Here is an 18,781-nt window from a genome sequence, read left to right as displayed (position 1 = left end):
GATCCTCAATGCTCTTCAACTTTGTACTTGTATGGCTTTATAGATATTTTGATATGAACGTCACTGACAAGTCTTGTGTAGACGAAACGTGCGTCTGGCGTACTAAATTATAATCCTGGTACCTATTTACAAGGGTCAAATTAAACAACACGATAAAAATGCCTCATGGTTAAAAAATACATACCAGTACTATTACAAATGGATGCAGTAAACACCAAAATGCAGTGGGTACACAAAATGATACAATGAAACAACATGAGGTCGATGATGGAAAAAGAATTTTGTTTCACAGACACCCGTGAACCCGTACAAGAAGACAATTACAGTTACTGCACAGAGAACATGTTCATCGAAGACTATAGCAATACAGCAGCTACGGTTTGGATGGGGTTTATAGAATTGAAATTAATGAGCCAAAATAGCAGAATAAGGGGCCCGAAAATAAAATTAGAGACAAAAGTAATAGAATAATGGGGTGCTAAAGTAAAAGGTATAGAATCATAGATGACTTTATAGGATATCTCCTCAATAGAATGGACATTTGTCATTATTAGACCTTTGCCTGGTGTTATACATATTGTAACACACCAAAAACATTGCCATATACGACACCGAATATTGATATTTTTTAATTTAATAATACAAATTAACAACCAGAATCATCTACAGTAATTTCGAGCCTTTCAACACTTAGGCTATGAGATCAGACGTCGATCTTGGATGACTATGATAGCCTGTTTTCCTTCAAAAGTTTGGTGGTTCTCTTAGTCCAATAACATGAATTGAAACGCACCATGACGTCTTGTCATCTATTCTCTCAGGCCTCTGTTTTAAATCAAATACTTAATTCTATTCATGATGACAGCTAGTTCATAAAGATGTCATTTTTTGAAAACACTATACTAGTACTTTATATTATCAAAACTACCATTTTCGTAGCGTTGATTTGTTATTAATTTGCATTGCTTTTATTGGTATTTTATTTGTTATTACTTTTTTTTTATAATTTTTTCACAAACACTTTCGTTGATTTATGAATACCAGTATCTTTAAACACGATTTCGCCGTCAACTTTGTACTCGTCGTATTTAAAAGTGTGCAAAGTCTCAAATCCAAATTTCTCAAATATCTTTTGAGAAAAAACACCTGTTGCGTCACCATGGATACACGTTTGCTTCAGTCCAAGCTCTTTTGCAAACAACATTGCAGCTTGGAAAATTTTGGAAGCAATCCCTTGTTTTCTATGGTCTCTATGCGTGCCTAAAACAAAGAAATCTAGAGACGTTTCTATGTTGAAACGCTTGTAAACATTCATTTCTTCGTGTTTATGGGTAAAAAACTTAAAGAGTGTTACAAGTTTTTCGTTTTCTAGTTCGGAAGGATCTAATGGTTCATCTCTATGTGCCAAACCCATTGTTCTGCATGCAATAATCTCATTAGTTTTATCAGAAACAAGCACGAGAGACAGATTATCTTTGTGAAACAGTGTGATAAGTTGATCATATTCTTCGTCAGGAGTATAACCGATACTTCGCATTACCGGTTCGTCAGGATGAAAATGCTCTTTGATGAAGGTTAGCAAGTCCGCTTGTCTTCCGTCAGACATCAACTCTAAATGGGCATCTTTAAATTCAAATTGTTTGGCAATAATATTGAATGCCTGCAAAGGAAAACAGTTTTATTAATATCATTATATGGTTATAGAGAAAGGGTTGGTTAGGAAGGTGGTTAGGAGAACTCTCATAGGTAATTCTACCCAGCTACTAATTTACTAAATAACTATACTTGCGTGTATCTATCTTCTAAAGAATAAGATGTTGACGGCATATCTGTGATAAACAACGTAATATATACTCAGAAAAAGGTTATAAACTCTTGCATGTTACAGGTTGACATAATGGCATCGATAAAGTGTTTATGGCAAGAGTAAAGAATCTTAATATGGTTTTGTTGGGTCACATGTGGTACAGGTTCAGCTTTCCTTTCGGAGTTCGTTCATAGTTCTATTTACAGGTTCGTGTAAAATTATGGCTTAGGTTTTCAGTTATGTTCCTTTGTGCTTTTTTAATTCGGTCAAATGTATTAAAAGAACTATCTATATGTGATTCAAATAACATGATATAACTTATCAACTTTTTTTTATAGGAGCAAAATACGAGGGGGTAACATATGGAGCACGATCTGCTAACCCTAATACCCCGATCACAAGTCAGTTCCGTCTTTTAGTTAGGCTCTTTTTATCAGTCTTTATGTTGTTTTTATGGAGTCATCTTTTGTTTTTGCTATGTTTTTTTGTATGTCAAGCTGACAAGAAAGATAAACGTATAATAATTTCTCATAAAAAAAAAGCGAAAAACTTCTTTAGGTATCTTTTATCCAGAGGCCGGTACAAGTATGTTCTGAAGGAAATGGTGGGTTAATCAAGTTTTAAAGCTAGCTAAACCTCTCACTTGTATGAAAATAGCATAAAATTCCATTACATTGACAACAAGTATCGATTACCAAAATTATTTTTATTGGGAGACGGCTTCCAGGAAAATTTTATATTAATCGAAATTAATAAAAATTAGATAACGATTCGAATGTTTGCATATAACTTGTCATTCAAAATTCCTCCAAAAAGAGGTACATGTAGAATATATGAACAAAAGCATTTATTCAAGGCTTAAACTTTAAGCTAATCTCAGTCCCCCCCTTTTTTTTATATCTGTACCGTCATATAAATATGTGACTGTTAATTACCAAACGAATTTGAGAAATAACTTTCACATACCTGTTCCAATTCAAGTCTTGGTCGTAACTTTTCCGACATGTTTCGCAAGTAAAGATCTCTGAAACACCAAATGTGTAGTTGTATCTCTTCCTAAGATATCAGTGTTAATAACTGGGTATGATTGTATATGGACTATTTAAGTACATCACAATTTCTGCATGAGCTGTTTTTTTACCGGTCTACAAATATCATAAATTGATTTTAAAGATCAAAATCCAGGTAAAATACAAAGACATTTAATCATTATTTGTTATAAATAGATTATGTATGTGTAGTGGGAGAAACGCTTTAATTGTATCATGTGATTATTCATTTTCGGAAAGTCCATGTTATTATTAAATGAACCTAGCATACTTGTAAATAAGTTGTAAAAAGAAACATCAAGGGCCTGGATGTTAAAAATGTATCATATGACTTAATTATATCTTACGATGGTCTTGGGACATACATGTCATAGTAGAAAGATATGTTTTCGAAAGAGTTCCACGTTACGATGTGTCATAACTTTTAATTGTAGTTCGATTCAGAAGATAAAAATCCAAAATTTGTCCTTAGACATATCCACGGTGGGTATGGTTGTCCTGCGAGAGAACGTACTGTGCTGGTGATTTGGTCCTGACGGGTGCTGGTGGGTCCTGATTCTGTGCTGGTGGGTTTGTTTACATTGTATCAGAACGGCAATAAAACGACTGTTTTGTTGCTTAATTTTTCTCTGATGCGTGGTCATAAGTACCATGCAAAGTATATTACAACAATATAAAATTGCAAGAGTCGTGCAAGTTCGTTAAACGGAATTGTCCTGACGATGTGCTGGTGATAAGAAAAACGGTCCTGGTTCTGTGCTCCTATGTCCTGGTTCTGTGCCTTTATATTTTAGTTAAAAGTGGCAAATATTCAGTCAAGATCATTGATGCTGTACTGTTATTGACTACTAGTAATTAACTGTTGTCTGCTTTCTTGAAATTGACATTGTTATGAATCTGTTTACTGTTATTATGAGAGAAAAAAAAAACCTATTTTTTATTCTTTTTATAATTAACTGTGATTTTATTTATTGGCCTGTTAATGGAACCCTTCTTGCCCCCTTTTAAGATAAGAAAATATGTTTACGATTTTCGGGATTACGATCATTTTGCAAGATCGCCAAAATACGTTGTAATTTATACAATACTTATATAAAGTAGATGATGTTGTATGTTTGTTGTCAATGGACAAATTTCCATAAGAAACCAAAGAAAGTATGTGTTAACAACCATACGTCATTGTACGACCTTCAACAATAACCCATAAAATAAAAATGTAAAAGGTTTTGTATAAAAATGGAGAGCAAAAATATAGAAGAAAGGACTTTCTGAGCGTTTGAATCATATGTCTTTAGCAGCTTAAAACACATTTGTTTGTGAAAAATTGAGTGCTGACTATAAGAATGACAATAGTATTGCGGGTTTGTTTGTTTGGTTTTTTTTGGGGGGATGGGGGATAAGTTAGAGCGAGGTTACAGTGAAAGTGTTAAGCTTGGAATAGTTTCCCGTAAGATTTAAAAGTTGTATTTTAAAAGAAAAATGTATCTTACAGCTATTAAGAATCACTTGCTGTATCTGTAAGATTTTTTCAACATATTTTTTTTGTCTGAACGGTTATCAGGTATTTTTTTTCGAAAGTTCGATAGAACACTAAAAAAAATCACTATTTTATGAAAGGGCAGACTAGAATATGTCAGAGAATATGTCAGAGAATGAAGACGAGATAACCTAGAGAACATTAACAAAACTAAGATTTCTTAGCTTTTTCATTTCAAAATTCCAAAATAAATAAATATTTTTGATAAAGAATTACAGGGGAGGAAGTGAACAATGTGTCCTACTTTTCTATATTTAAATATTTTATGAATAAAAAATCAAATGTGCCTTAATTATGATTGAAAATGAGTAAATGGAAAAACTACCAAACTAAAATACATTTTTTATTTTAATATTGGTAATATCACTAAGCTTTTAAGTTTTGTGTGTCAAACTCACCATCTCTGTAGTAATGACTGCTTATTACGATATTTCACATCTCCATTTTTTTTCTGCATTTTTTTATATTGTGAATTCTTAGTATTATTATATTAAAATGTAGACTTAATTTATATTTAAAAAAACTGAATCTAAAGCCAGATAAATCAAACATTTTTGTTTCTATCTATCCGTTTTCAGGACTTTAACAATCAACGTAAACACGCCTGGAAAGTAAAATGCGTACTCGGCTGTCTGTAATCGACCATTTTTAGACACCCTCCTAAAAAACAAGCCGGGGTGGGGGTTCAAAGATGCAAATTAAGTACTTAGATCAATATTTTATATTTTCGTGTATGGTTTATCACCCCTCCTGTGGCCTGTCAATTACGAAAATGTGCAAACTGCAATAGTATCAAAACAGCACAGACAATGAATAATAGAGATATAATTTTGTACATATACATGTATCAAGGGGAAACTTCTTGCAAAGCATTATTATTTATAGTTCATTATTGTATTTAGTAGAAAAAGAGAATTTGGTGAAAATAAAATCACTATTTTTGTAGAAAATTCACAGACCTTTGTACAGAAATTTTTTTTATGTTTAGCATGGGATCAACACAAGGGTACATTATCCTTAAAAATCTATTTAAAAGTATTTGAAACTAACGTTTGCTTTGTTAATTGTGCCTTCAATTTCAAAAATTAAAATATCTCGTAACTTCATACTACCAATTGAGTATAAAACAAGTAAATAAGTTTAAAAAAGAAATTCTTAGATTAAACACCTAGATTTAACTTTAAAAAGTCATAACAGTTTAAAACAATACAAATCTACACACACAAATAACTGGCCTAATTTCAACTGATTTTCAACCCGAATCGCTATAAGATCATATATAAGCTCAACTGTGTCGAGGGATCGTGTGAGGTTCATTTATTGTCTTGGCGTCCGTATTACAATGACCAAATGTTACCAAATAATTTTTTCAAGAGTGAATCTAGGAAAAACAATATTCATCAACAAACCAGACCACTGTCTGTTAAAATGTATTAGAGTTTTTAGTTACAGCCGATTCCATTGAGTATGTAGGCAAATGTTATATCTTTGGTTAGCTTGCTTGTTAGCTAAACCGTGAACTCATTGTTAGGTAAGGTCTATACCCTCCTTTCGAATTAGCCTGGTCCTACAGACAGAAAGATGTGTCATTTGTCGGACTAGTCTACTCTTAAAGTAGGGTAGTTTACATAACCTAACAATGACTTTTCTGTTCAGCAAGCAAGATAACCAAAGATATTCCCTTTGTCTACACACTCATTGAAATCGGCTTTAATATTGCAAATATTCAAGCAATTAGGGCAAAACTTACCGAGTAAAAAAAATCAAAATGTCTATCACCTTGCACATTTCAGAAAATTCAGATCAGATAACGAAACTGGGTCCAGCAACATTTATAAGCAATTTAAGATTTTGACCCTCACAGTTTCCATTCACCACAAATATTCTCGTTACAACGAATCAAATACCAGTTGCAGCCTTTTGTTTATCTATTAATATATGTATACGGATAAAGTTATGAAAGGCAGCAGGGTCACCAGGGTGAGGAGTCCATGTCATCTGAAATAAATGCTAAGCATAGATCTAGAAAGCGGCAGATAATCATGGCATTAAAAAAACTCTCTTCTTTTCGACTTTTTTCGAACAAATTGACTCATAAAATGAATTATATAGTATTATGGAATTTTTAACTTGTGTTCAATTCATTGGTTACACCTTTTACTAGGATAACAGTCCTGTCAAGTATGAGCTGGGTAAAATATTTCAGAAAAGAAGATGGAAATGTGAAAGTTTCCGTGCGTCAGGTGCAACAGCATACGAACAGCTAACATGTCTCGTCAGGGTGGAAGCTAAAAAGTCCACGAAAATTTGATTTAAAACCTTTATTCGTTCCAACAAAGATATTGTGATTTTGTTGAGGATTTAACCATCTACGACAACAAAATTTCTTTTTTTTTTATAATTTACAGCTCTTCTATAAATATATGCAAAGCAAACCATTGATTAAATTGCTTGCTATGATTGTTTGGATGTTTGTAAACGACAGGTAAGTAGTCTGTTTACTATATACTACAATTTATTTGGAAAATATACATTAACTTCAATTCCTGTCAGTTTGTATTTGTCCAATCAAATCCCAGTATGTATTGAAACTCCGCCTACCTATTGTTTGAAAACATCCAAGCAAACATAGCAAGCAAATCAATCAAAGTTTTTTTTGCATGCTTTTATAGAAGAGCTGTACTATATAATGCAAGGAAGCGTTTAAGTCTTTCGCCAAAAAATAATATCAATTTCTTTTTGTCCTATGTAAACTTACGTACCATTTCCTTCCATTCGTGATCATTAAATTGAACTGTAAAATATTGCTTGGTACCTTCTTAATTCCTTTATGAGTCTTATGTAAACATAATTATGACAATAACTGTTGTGAGAACAAGATTCACTGCACACTTTTAAAGTTCTGCTTCATCAAACATTAAAATGTGAACTTAAGTTTTGAGACTTTTTTAATCTACACGATTGGGATTTTTGTATATGAGAACATGGTTTATCTATTAGTTGAAAATGCGGCTTTGAACTAGCTTTCAGTACCTGCAAGCATTCGTTATTCAATAATGTGTGTCTTTGTGTTATTATTTTATGTAATAAATTGTTGTGTTGGTACACCACTGTAACAATGAAGGAGGAGATGAGGAGGGTTGGTTGGGTGGAAGTGGGGAGGGGTATGCGGAGCGCTAACAAACATGTCTATGCGGCATTGGCTTTGATCATTGTTGAAGCATCAATGTAAGGGGCATTTAAAATATCTTAATAAAACTATTCTTATTTTAGATACTATATATTGTTATCTGATATTGAACGAAAGATATTGCCCTTTTATGTAATTATTTAATACAAGTTACGATCATTTCAAAACACATATTAAACAGCCAAATGGATGCACAAGAGCTAAAATAGGAGTCATAGATCCTATTGACAACAATTATCTGCCCAATTTTATTGATTTTGTAACATTTGTTTCAAATATGACCAACTTCTTATCCAAAATCACCAGCACCGTATCAGGACCCACCAGCACAATGACAGGACCCATCAGCACAGTATCAGGACATGAATAAATTGAGAAAATGCTAAATGTTAATAAATTGCAATGTTTTTTCACAAAATAGTTTTGTCGCGTGGATTGCGGTATAGAAAGCGGACTCTATGAGCATTTTTGTTTTATTTTTTCAGTTCGAGATTTTCTGAAAATGAGCATTTCTGTGTTACGCTTACTGAAAAAGTTTAGAGGGTCAACTTTTTAATGGTTTACATATGAACCCATAAGAAACAAAATTGAAAAATCTCAACCGTTTTCTTCCATTTTTTATGAGTGAAAACGTCAAAAATCATTATTTTCGTCTTTGTTTACATTTTTTCATTGATCACCAGCACCCGTCAGGACCAAATCACCAGCACAGTACGTTCTCTCGCAGGACAACCATACCCACCGTGATATCGTATGTATATGATAGTATACTGTTCAAAACCAGGGCACGTGTATGTGCAGTTGAACATCTTTACTTTAAAGACAGACGGACCAGATTTCTACAAAACCTCTTTAGTAGGTTTTTATTATTATTTTTTAAAATTTGAATAGGGTCTATTGAAATATTATAAATAATTATGTATCATATATTCTTTCAATTTTGCTGATGTTCTTTGTCTGTATAGTGTCTTAATGCCATATTGATTTTCTTTTCTTCCTAGATGCTTGTTTTTATATTGATTTAAGCGTTTACAAAACCAGGTTCAACCCACCATTTTTTTCTTTAAAAATGTCCTGTACCAAGTCAGAAAAATGGCCATTGTTATATCATGATAGCTCGTTTCTGTGTGTGTAACATTTTTACGTTGTGTTCCGTTGTGTCGTTTGTTTTCTCCTATATTTGAGTGTGAATTCACATTACTATAAGACGTGTCACGGTACTTTTCTATCCCAAATTCATGTATTTGGTTTTGATGTTATATTTGTTATTTTCATTGGATTTTGTCTAATGCTTAGTCCGTTGCTGTGTGTGTTACATTTTAATGTTGTGTCGTTGTTCTCTTATATTTAATGCGTTTCCCTCAGTTTTAGTTTGTTACCCCATTTTGTTTTTTTTGTCCATAGATTTACGAGTTTTGAACAGCGGTATACTACTGTTGCCTATATTTATCAAATCATAACACAATGTTGACAACACAGGCACTTGTATATAGGAAAAAAATTATAAGACAAGTGCCTGTGGTTGATTGCTGTAATTACTATCAAAGGTACCAGGATTATAATTTAATACGCCAGACGCGCGTTTCGTCTACATAAAACTCACCACTGTCAGTGACGCTTAGATCAAAATAGTTTTAAAGCTAAAAAAGTACAAAGTTGAAGAGCATTGAGGACTCAAAATTTAAAAAAAGTTGTGCCAAATATGATTAAGGTAATCTATTCCTGGGATAAGAAAATCCTTAGTTTTTCCAAAATCAAAGTTTTAACCAATATAACTAATTATTTTACATTTTACCTATTATGTATTTGTTTCGCTTGCGCATTCTTGTCAATATAATGGATTCTATGCGACTGTCATACAAGTGAGAGGTTTAGATAGTTATCAAACCGGGTTCAATCTACCATTTTGTATATAAGGAAAAGTCTAGACCAAGTCAGGAAAAAATAGAATAGCAAAAATACCGAACTCTAAAGAAAATTCAAATCTGAAAATCCTTTATTAAATGGCAAAACCCTAAGCTCAAACTAATCAAAGGAATGGAATACATCTGCTCCATTCCAGACTTTAACAGAGCATGTAGCTCTGCTCCATTCCGGACTTTAACAGAGCATGTAGCTCTCAGACTGAACATTATATTGCTTGTAAAGTGTCTATTGATTTTATTATTTTTTTTTATTAATTTTACAAAACTTAACTCTTCCCAAGATGAAAATGATCATATATTTTTTTTTAATTTTGAGGTACAAAATTATAGGGAATATGTCAAAGAGGCAACAACCCGGCCAAACATACCAGCCGATCGGCCACACATGGGTCTTCAACGCAGAGAGAAAATCACGCACCGGAGTTGGTCCTCAGCTGGTCTCTCAATAAAATTGTGTACTATTTCAGTGAAAATTGATTTTTTTACGTCACACTTAACTCCAAAATATTTTAAATAAAATAAAATTAAATTAAAAAAACATACAAGACAACCAGAAAATAGAAAATATTAGTAGTTAAAATACTCATCTAAATAGAGCTGTATGAGAAATGAGGTGAGAAGGCTATGAAAGGTTTAAAAAACAAGTAGCCAGTTGAAATCATTTTATTACATATGACAAGTTGAAATATTCTGCAGATACAATCTTATTAGTGTTTGTTTCTTCCTTTAATATTGATTTTGGTTCTGATTGTATACAAGAGTCTGACTCTTGGTCTGATGGTATAACTGTACCAACATGTATATTATGTAATTACAATTTCGTTGAAGATGAACCACATTTTTTGATTGAATGCCCTCATTATAAAATTAATAGAGAAATATTAATCAAAGATATTATTAAGGCTAATAAGAACTTTTTTGGGCTTAATAACAAAAACAAATGTCTGTGGTTAATGACAAATCAAGATAGACACATTTTAATCAATTTAGGTAATTTTCTAGTAAAGAGCTTTGATAAAAGAGCAAAAATATTGTCTTGTCTTAATAATAAACATAAGTCATTTATTTATGCACTGGTTTGTATATATTGCAATATATATTTATATATACATATATATTATATTACAATATTTTTTTATTTTTGATGTGTATTCTCCCCAGCTGCAGCATGTGGGAAAAAGGCTATACCAGTATAAAAATTAAATATTCTTACAATTTGTAGTTTCTTTTGATATGTATTCTGTCATTAGTTGGATTTTCTTTCTTTGTTTATTATAATCTTTATGCCTCTCGGGGCCCAAAATTGGATAATAAAATTTATCTTATCTTATCTTATATAAAAGTAACATGTATAGGTTTATGTTGGGCCCTATACACAATTTTTGTTAGTGGTCAGGTTTTGGTCTTGATACAGCCATTAAAGAGTCGTGTACAGTCGGATACCGGTCGGGTAGAAGTCGTAAACAGATCCGATCACGAATGTGGTTACGCTAGGTCGTGGAAATTCTGACAATCGGGATCATCGAGTTGATCTGATCGGCAGTGTGAACCCAGCTTTATGTATATACACGTTCTTACCTAAATATCCATGATTTTCTGTTGATTGTTTTCAAAGGTGGCAATCGATTAACTTCGGCCCCAAAATACAAATGGGCCATTACTACGCTGCTTTTACTGGCAATGGAGAGAACCCATTTTATCATCTTTTAAATGGACTGTTATTTATTCAATTTCAATTCAGGTTTTTATTTTCATGTTTTGTAGAATTGTCCAATTTATACAATGTTGATTCACATTGTAATATTTTATGAACCAACGGCAATGTGGAGTAGTCATTTTTGTTTAAGACACCATTTATGTCCAGAATATGATGGTATATATGGTACTTCAGGATGTCCCGTAGATTAACAACACACTGTCAACGTATATTTATTCCGCCTAACAGAAGTTCCACTAGAAACTTTATTATAAACAATGTCATAATACCTATTCCTGTTGGACCAAATATTCTATACTATTTATTCCGTTAGGAACATATACTGTAATATATATTCCTGTGGAAATAATATTCCAGAAAATTTATTCCTTTTGGAACTTATATTATGATCATCTCCCATAATAAAAAATTATTACCTGAGGAATCTCCCCCAAAGAGATTTATCTGAAGGGCGATAGCACAGGAATGTCTCCTGCATTGTTATCCAATGTATTTAGATACGAAACTTGACTTCATTTGTTATAACCGAAGTTGTACATGTTGGCAATGAGGTAAAGAAACTTAATTTAACCTTAACAAGTGTATGTTTTTTTTATATTATTCTGTATTGAATTTCACTTTATATCAAATGCAAATGTGCAAATATTTTGTATATAATTACTCTATTTTCTATATATAATACTGACAACCCAGCAACTTTACAAAATTCTAGTGCATAGTCTATATGTGATGCTGGATTTTCATTTTAAATGCATTTGCATAGGTCTGCCTAAACAGTTCTTAATTATTTTGCAGGAAGGACGTTACAAGATGCGCGTGTTGTAGTCTAGTGTTAATATACTATGTTTATGGATCAGTCATACCATTACCAATTTCAAAAGACAATGATATAACCGGCATACATTCTCAAATGACATATTCGAAATTATTGTCAGTAATTTCTAGTAAACATTTAAACACAAGGATTCTGTCTGATAACAGAAAGAGGCAAACGACAACTAGATCCAACTTCCGCTCAAACTCTTCAACAATACTGGTTATGGAAGAATTCAAACAGATCTGGAAGCATACAGCTGCGACACGGACGGTCGATTGACGACAATGCAAAATCACATCACGAAAGTCAAAACAGAAAAATATTATTCCATAGATCGAAGAAAAGAAGTTTGTCTTGGAATAACATGAGTACACGTTGGAATTATCACAAACTTATGAAACTTATTCGAAAATTTTATAAACGGAAAGGACATACGAAAAATGGAAAGTTTCAGTTACGGTTTGGATAAATTGTGATCGAAATTTCAATGAAAATAAAAACTGAATCTCGAAAAAAAATATTTACAATACTCATATGCTCTAAAGGATTGTAAATTATAGACGTATTAACAGCTCTGAATACAGAGGGTGATAAAGGGTCAATTTCGTTCAAAGTGAATGCCGTTATTTTACATGTATCACAATCGATGTTTATACTTTTTTCTTTTGACATTCAGTCTTGCAAGACACGTGTCTCAATCAACGTGTTCTGATTATTACGTGCGCCGTGATTTTCAGATAAAGATATAAAGACGACAGATATTGCCAAGAAGAAGTGGTTTCAACTTTGTCAATTCCGAGGCCACCCCCATTTTTGGTGGTGTTCTAGTAGCTTAATTAGTCTTTAGTATTATATGTTGTGTTTTATGTACTATTGTTTGTCGATTTGTCTTTTATCTTTTTAGACATGGCGTTGTCAGATTTATGTATTTGAATGTCCCTCTGGCATCTTTCGTTTATCTTTTACTATTGTAGATTAAAGGAGGGAAAACTAACTGTTTCTTTTCGTGTTGAAAATACCAAAAAAAAAAACCACAATCACTTTGAATGGTGTTCTTTTACACATTAAAATACGACTTTACAGTAGCATGATTAAAGTAAAAACAAGATATGCAATTACAGCAACAAGATGTAGACTCTCAGGAAGAGAAATAAACTTATTGTATTGTTTATGAGAAAGTTTCCTCAAATAACCAGGTCAATAGTTCATTAAATAATAAGTAACTATTACCCCGTATGTCCTATAGAAAGCATTATGGTACTACTTATATCATATTTTTTTTTAATATAAAATGTTTGATTGATTATTACTTGAGATTCAGCAAAACTGTTTTTAGTGCTTTCGTTGATTCGTCTCATTGAAATCTCGTTCTGGAATTATTTCCAAAACATGTGATACAAGTGAAAAATAGCATGAATTTGATAATTATCATTATCAAACTTAACTCTGTGAAAGAATTGTGTATTTCAAATTAGTAGTTTTTGAGTAATGAAATTTTTAAATTCTAATATCAATTCAGTATTTTAAGCTGAAATTTTGAGAAAAAGGGGTGAGGGGTACAAAAAATGATTTTACCAGAAACATAAACATCCCATATAACTTTTTCTTTTTAAATTTCTTAGATATGTATTTGTTTCAATCATTTATAATAAGGAAGTTGAAATAATATGCATTTTGTTCTTTAAACAGAGAAAAATCACAAATTGACAAAATTAACAACATGGTAACTTTGACACGAAAAATCATCAAAATATGATAAAACTTTATTATATTAACACCTACCTATAGTTTTTTTTAGTTGAATTTATTCAGATTGGTCAACTTCATCTTTATTGAGAGTATGAAAAAAAGTTTAATTGTGGAACTGTGATTTTTTTCACGATAATAGCCCAAAAATGGGAAAATCATCAAAATTGGGTACTTGCAAAGGACCGTAGCAAAAAAATGTGTTGATGAATAAGTGTCTAAAGTCAACCACAGTTTGTATAAGAATGCGAAAATTTCTGTACGTCGAGGTTGTAAAACTGCAAGTTTCCGCTTTCGCAATGTTGGCATGCGCAAAGAAAATTTGTCAACTCAACTATTTTTGTGGTTTTTAAATGTTATAATCTAAAACAATAGTTCGTTCTTATGTTGTACTGTTATACCACTGTCCCAGGTTAGGGGAGGGTTGGGATCCCGCTAACATGTTTAACCCCGCCACATTCTGTATGTATGTGCCTGTCCCAAGTTAGGAGCCTGTAATTCAGTGGTTGTCGTTTGTTTATGTGTTACATATTTGTTTTTCGTTCATTTAATTTTTTGTGCATAAATTAGGCCGTTAGTTTTCTCGTTTGAATTGTTTTACAATGTCATATCGGGGCCTTTTGTAGCTGACTATGCGGTATGGACTTTGCTCATTATTGAAGACCGTACGGTGACCTATAGTTGTTAATTTCGGTGTTATTGTTTTGTCTATTTTTGAGAGTTGTCTCATTGGCAATCATACTACATCTTCTTTTTTATACTTGAATTTTTATAACAATTTTATGACGGTTTGCCAATGCTGCACATATTTTCCTTGATAATGATGATTGATGCTGTTTATTTTAAAGTTGTTATTGCATCTCTATACTGATGATACTGTTATTTTATCAGAGTCTTATTCTGAATAACAAGTTGCCTTGAATGCCTTGTATTTGTTTTTCAAACATTTGAAATTAGAAGTATATGAAGCTAAGAGAAAGACTGTAATTTTGAAAATGTACTTTTAAACTGACAATTAAAAACCTTGCATTTACTTGTAATAGTAAACTTATAGACATTGTTAATGATTTTACATATATTAAAAATAATTTCATATGGCCCATTCTGTAAAACTTAAGAAAGGTTAGTTTGTCAAGCTGAAAGGGCTATGGATTAGTATTTAGTATTATGGAAAAAGTAGAAAACTGGATTTACTGGTTGGTTTCAGTTGGAAATGTTTGAACCAATGGTTTTACTTATCTAAATGTATGATTGTGAAATTTAGGGTTTTACTAATAACAGTGAAAGAGGGACGAAAGATACCAGAGGGACAGTCAAATAGAATAATTATGTCTGCAATTTTATAAATATATAATTACATAGTTTGAAGAATAATACACTAAATTGTATCGTTATAGAACACTAGGGGGAATTCCTATTGATAGGTTTATCAAAAGCAAAATGATTGTATTCTGAAACAGAATTATTTGTATTAAGCAAGATAAATTTGCTGTTACTTTGTATGAATTATTATTATATAATGACATGCATATAATCCATTCTTAAATAATTGTGGTCATTCAGAGTACTGACTGTCACAAAGTGTACCAAAAATTGTAATTGTATCAAATCCAGGAAAAACAACGTTAACGCGAACATGTTGTTAATTCTATTTACGATACAAATAAGTTTTTAAACATGTTGAATTATAGAATTTTGAAAACAATTCAAAATTTTGAAAGGTATATTGTTGATCTACCATATGGTCCTCGAAAGGCTTATTGTATGTTTATACTATATAGATTGTGAATTTTGTAAAATTGGTCTTTCTGTTATAAATTATATAAATTCTGCCTGTTTGCCTTCCACTGCAATTCTATGAAACATTTACTTTATACCACTGCATAATCATGTAACCATGTCATTATATTCATCTCTTTTGTATGTTTTTTTGTATTACTGTTTATATTCAAATAACATTGATATGGTCTTAAGAAAAAGTTTCGTGATTCAATTTTCAATATGACAATAGTTATCAAAAGTACCAGGATTATAATTTAGTTCGCAAAATGCGTGTTTTGTCTACATAAGACTCATCAGTGACGCTAAAATCAAATATTTATAAAACCATACAAGTACAAAGTTGAAGAGCATTGAGGATCCAAAATTCCCAAAAGTTGTGCCAAATACGGCTAAGGTAAGATAAGAAAATCCTTAGTTTTTCGAAAATTCAAAGTTTTGTAAACGGGAAATTTATAAAAAAAAAAGACCACATTATTGATATTAATGTCAACACAGAAGTGTTGACTACTGGGCTGATGATACCATCGGGGACGAAACGTCCACCAGCAGTGGCATCGACCCAGTGGTGTAAATAGTTATCAATGGTACCAGGATTATAATTAAGTACGCCAGACGCGCGATTCGTCTACATACAACACATAACACATGATCTTTGATGGTCTCTCGGATACCATAATGATTCTTTGCTCTACAGGTAAAGGTACTTTCTATTTTTGTCATTTTAATCTATTATGTATGTTTATTTTCTTCACACATTGTTGTCAATATGATGGAATGTTAAGCGACAAGTGAGAGGTTTATCTAACAATAAAACCAAGTTAAATCCACCATTTTCTACATGAGAAATTTCCTGTACCAGATCAGGAATATGACAGTTGTTATCCGTTTGAGCTTTTAATGTTGCCATTTGGTTAGGGACTTTACGTTCTGAAATTTCCTCGGAGTTATTTTTTTTGTTATTTTCCTTTTTACCCGTGGGTTGGTCTCCAATACAAAATAGAAAAATTAATTTAATACTATGCAAATACGATAAAGGTACATTTTTTTTATTGTTCAACTTCACATTATTTCTCAATTCATCTTTATGCGAGAATATTCCTGATTATTTCATGTTTTATTGCATTCAAGGTTTTATAATTGATTAAGGACGTATATTGTGGAATAGTTATTATTTGTTAGATACCAATTTTCGTACGTTTGGTGAAATCAGGTGAACCACGAATTAAAATGTTCAACGAATTACAACTGATCTGTAGCTTTGTACGAAGACAAAGGAAAAACACGAAATCAAATATCCGCGAAAATGCAAGTTTACCTCAATAAATGAAAATTGATACCTACGAAAATAAATGAATCCACTGTATATGTAATAGCTAAATACATAAAATTTATTGAAAAATATGCGTTTCCCTTACTGACGATCTAACATTATATATAAACAAAATACCATAGATTGAAATCATTTATTGTCGTCTATCTCCCATTTTTACAACTGTTTAACGTACACTTTGGTTGATTTATGAATACCGGTATCTTTAAATACAATATCGCCATCGACTTTATAATCGTCGTATTTAAAAGTATGCAAAGTTTCAAATCCAGATTTCTCATAAACTCTTTGAGAATATATACCTGAGCCCTCACCCTTTATACACACAGGATTTATTCCCAATTCTTTGGAAAACTGAAGCGCTGCCTGGAAAATTTTGGACGCTATTCCTTGCTTTCTATGTTTCTTATGCGTTCCTAAAAATACAAAATCGATACAAGTATCTATATTGAAACGCTTGTAAACGTCCATTTCCTCGTTTTTATGTGTAAGAAATATAAACACTTTAATTAGTTTATCATTTTTCAGTTTAGAAAAGTCAAACGATTTGGCTCTATTTGCCAAAACAATGGTTCTGCATGCAATTATCTCATCCGTTTTATCTGATATCAGCAACAAAGATAGATTATCTTTGTGTACAATTGTGAACAATTGGTCAAATTCTTCGTCCATATCATATCCTAGAGATTTTGCCAAAACTTCATCAGGATGGAAGTGTTCTCGAATGAAGGTCAGTAGGTTTTCTGTTCGTGCATCAGATGTCAACTCTAAATGTGCATCTTTAAATTCTATGGTTTTGGCAATACGTTCCAATGCCTGAAAAAGGAAATTGCATTGATATTCATATAAAACGAGTGGAGGGAGAGATTTCTAAAAAAAAAAAACGATATGGCGAGGTTTGGCTAGCTACAAAATCAGGTTCAACCCACAGATTTTTCTTAAAATATCCTATACCAAGTTGTTATCTAGAAGTTCGTTTTAATGAATGTATTCTGTGTTATTGTTGTGACTGACCATAAATTTAAAAAAAAAGATGTCAAGAGATTGTTATTTTTTTTCTACGTCGCTAAGCATATATACAAGTATCTTTTAGTTAAACAAACATGTATTTATCAATTCATTAATACAAATAGTATACTAGTAAGTGAAAAAATAATAGATAATATTTTATCAATAAAAATTTACATGAAAGATACGCTTAATACAGAGCATTATAAATATCTTTTACTTATATTCACAAAACACCACCCATGGATATAAATATAACCGATGCAGTAGTACACTAGTTATAAATACGTTTATTGTGTAGATGCAATAATATTTTTAACTTCTTTTACCTGTTCTAATTCATGCCTTGGTCGTAATTTTTCCGTCATGTTTTTTGTTGTTGTAACAAAAACAGTTAACTTCTTCCACAGGTATTATTCTCTCGAACTAATATGCAAGTCGAATAAAAAACTAGGTTAGGTACACATTATCTCGGATACACCGAGGACACATGTACTATGACATGTATGATAAGATTATAAAATTACACATTTACAAATGATATAACGTATCTCAAACACATGGCAAACAACATTATTTAATTAACATATATTTTTAGAGACACTGGAACTATACTGAAGCAGCAGTTCATCACATACGAAACAAAAAGTAAATGAAAAATTAGTGGAGATTAACAATTTGCTAAAATAATGCAATTAAAAAAGTTAGAGTATAGAGATACTAAAATTCTCCTCGTATCTAATGCAAATGCTCAGTGCAAATGATTACAGATTGAAGTCATGAATATGCAGGCGACGTATGTGCGAGTGGTTACGGGACTCTCAACATGATTTAAAACATGAATACACACTTTTACATTATTTTCTTTAAATC

At 31.7% G+C, this 18,781-nt stretch overlaps 2 protein-coding genes across 2 annotated transcripts; both read right to left on the bottom strand.

The window, feature by feature from the left end:
- Nucleotides 1-614: 614 nt before the first annotated feature.
- Nucleotides 615-3,072, bottom strand: LOC139512195 (arylalkylamine N-acetyltransferase 1-like). Its single transcript, XM_071299608.1, has 2 exons — nt 2,774-3,072; nt 615-1,660 (listed from the first exon to the last, which is right to left on the bottom strand). Exons 1-2 carry the CDS (start codon nt 2,810-2,812, stop codon nt 1,001-1,003), a joined length of 699 nt encoding a protein of 232 aa, XP_071155709.1. The 5' UTR covers nt 2,813-3,072; the 3' UTR covers nt 615-1,000.
- Nucleotides 3,073-17,019: 13,947 nt separating this feature from the next.
- Nucleotides 17,020-18,401, bottom strand: LOC139512186 (arylalkylamine N-acetyltransferase 1-like). The gene is made up of 2 exons (XM_071299600.1): nt 18,238-18,401; nt 17,020-17,716 (listed from the first exon to the last, which is right to left on the bottom strand). The coding sequence occupies exons 1-2, from the start codon at nt 18,274-18,276 to the stop codon at nt 17,057-17,059; spliced, it is 699 nt and encodes a 232-aa protein (XP_071155701.1). The 5' UTR covers nt 18,277-18,401; the 3' UTR covers nt 17,020-17,056.
- Nucleotides 18,402-18,781: the final 380 nt, after the last annotated feature.

The sequence above is a fragment of the Mytilus edulis genome, chromosome 2 (genome assembly GCF_963676685.1).
Source record: "Mytilus edulis chromosome 2, xbMytEdul2.2, whole genome shotgun sequence".
In the NCBI taxonomy this organism is placed as follows: Eukaryota; Metazoa; Mollusca; class Bivalvia; order Mytilida; family Mytilidae; genus Mytilus; species Mytilus edulis.
The sequence above is the reverse complement of the archived record's forward strand: the minus strand, read 5'-3'. Positions and strand labels throughout refer to the sequence as shown.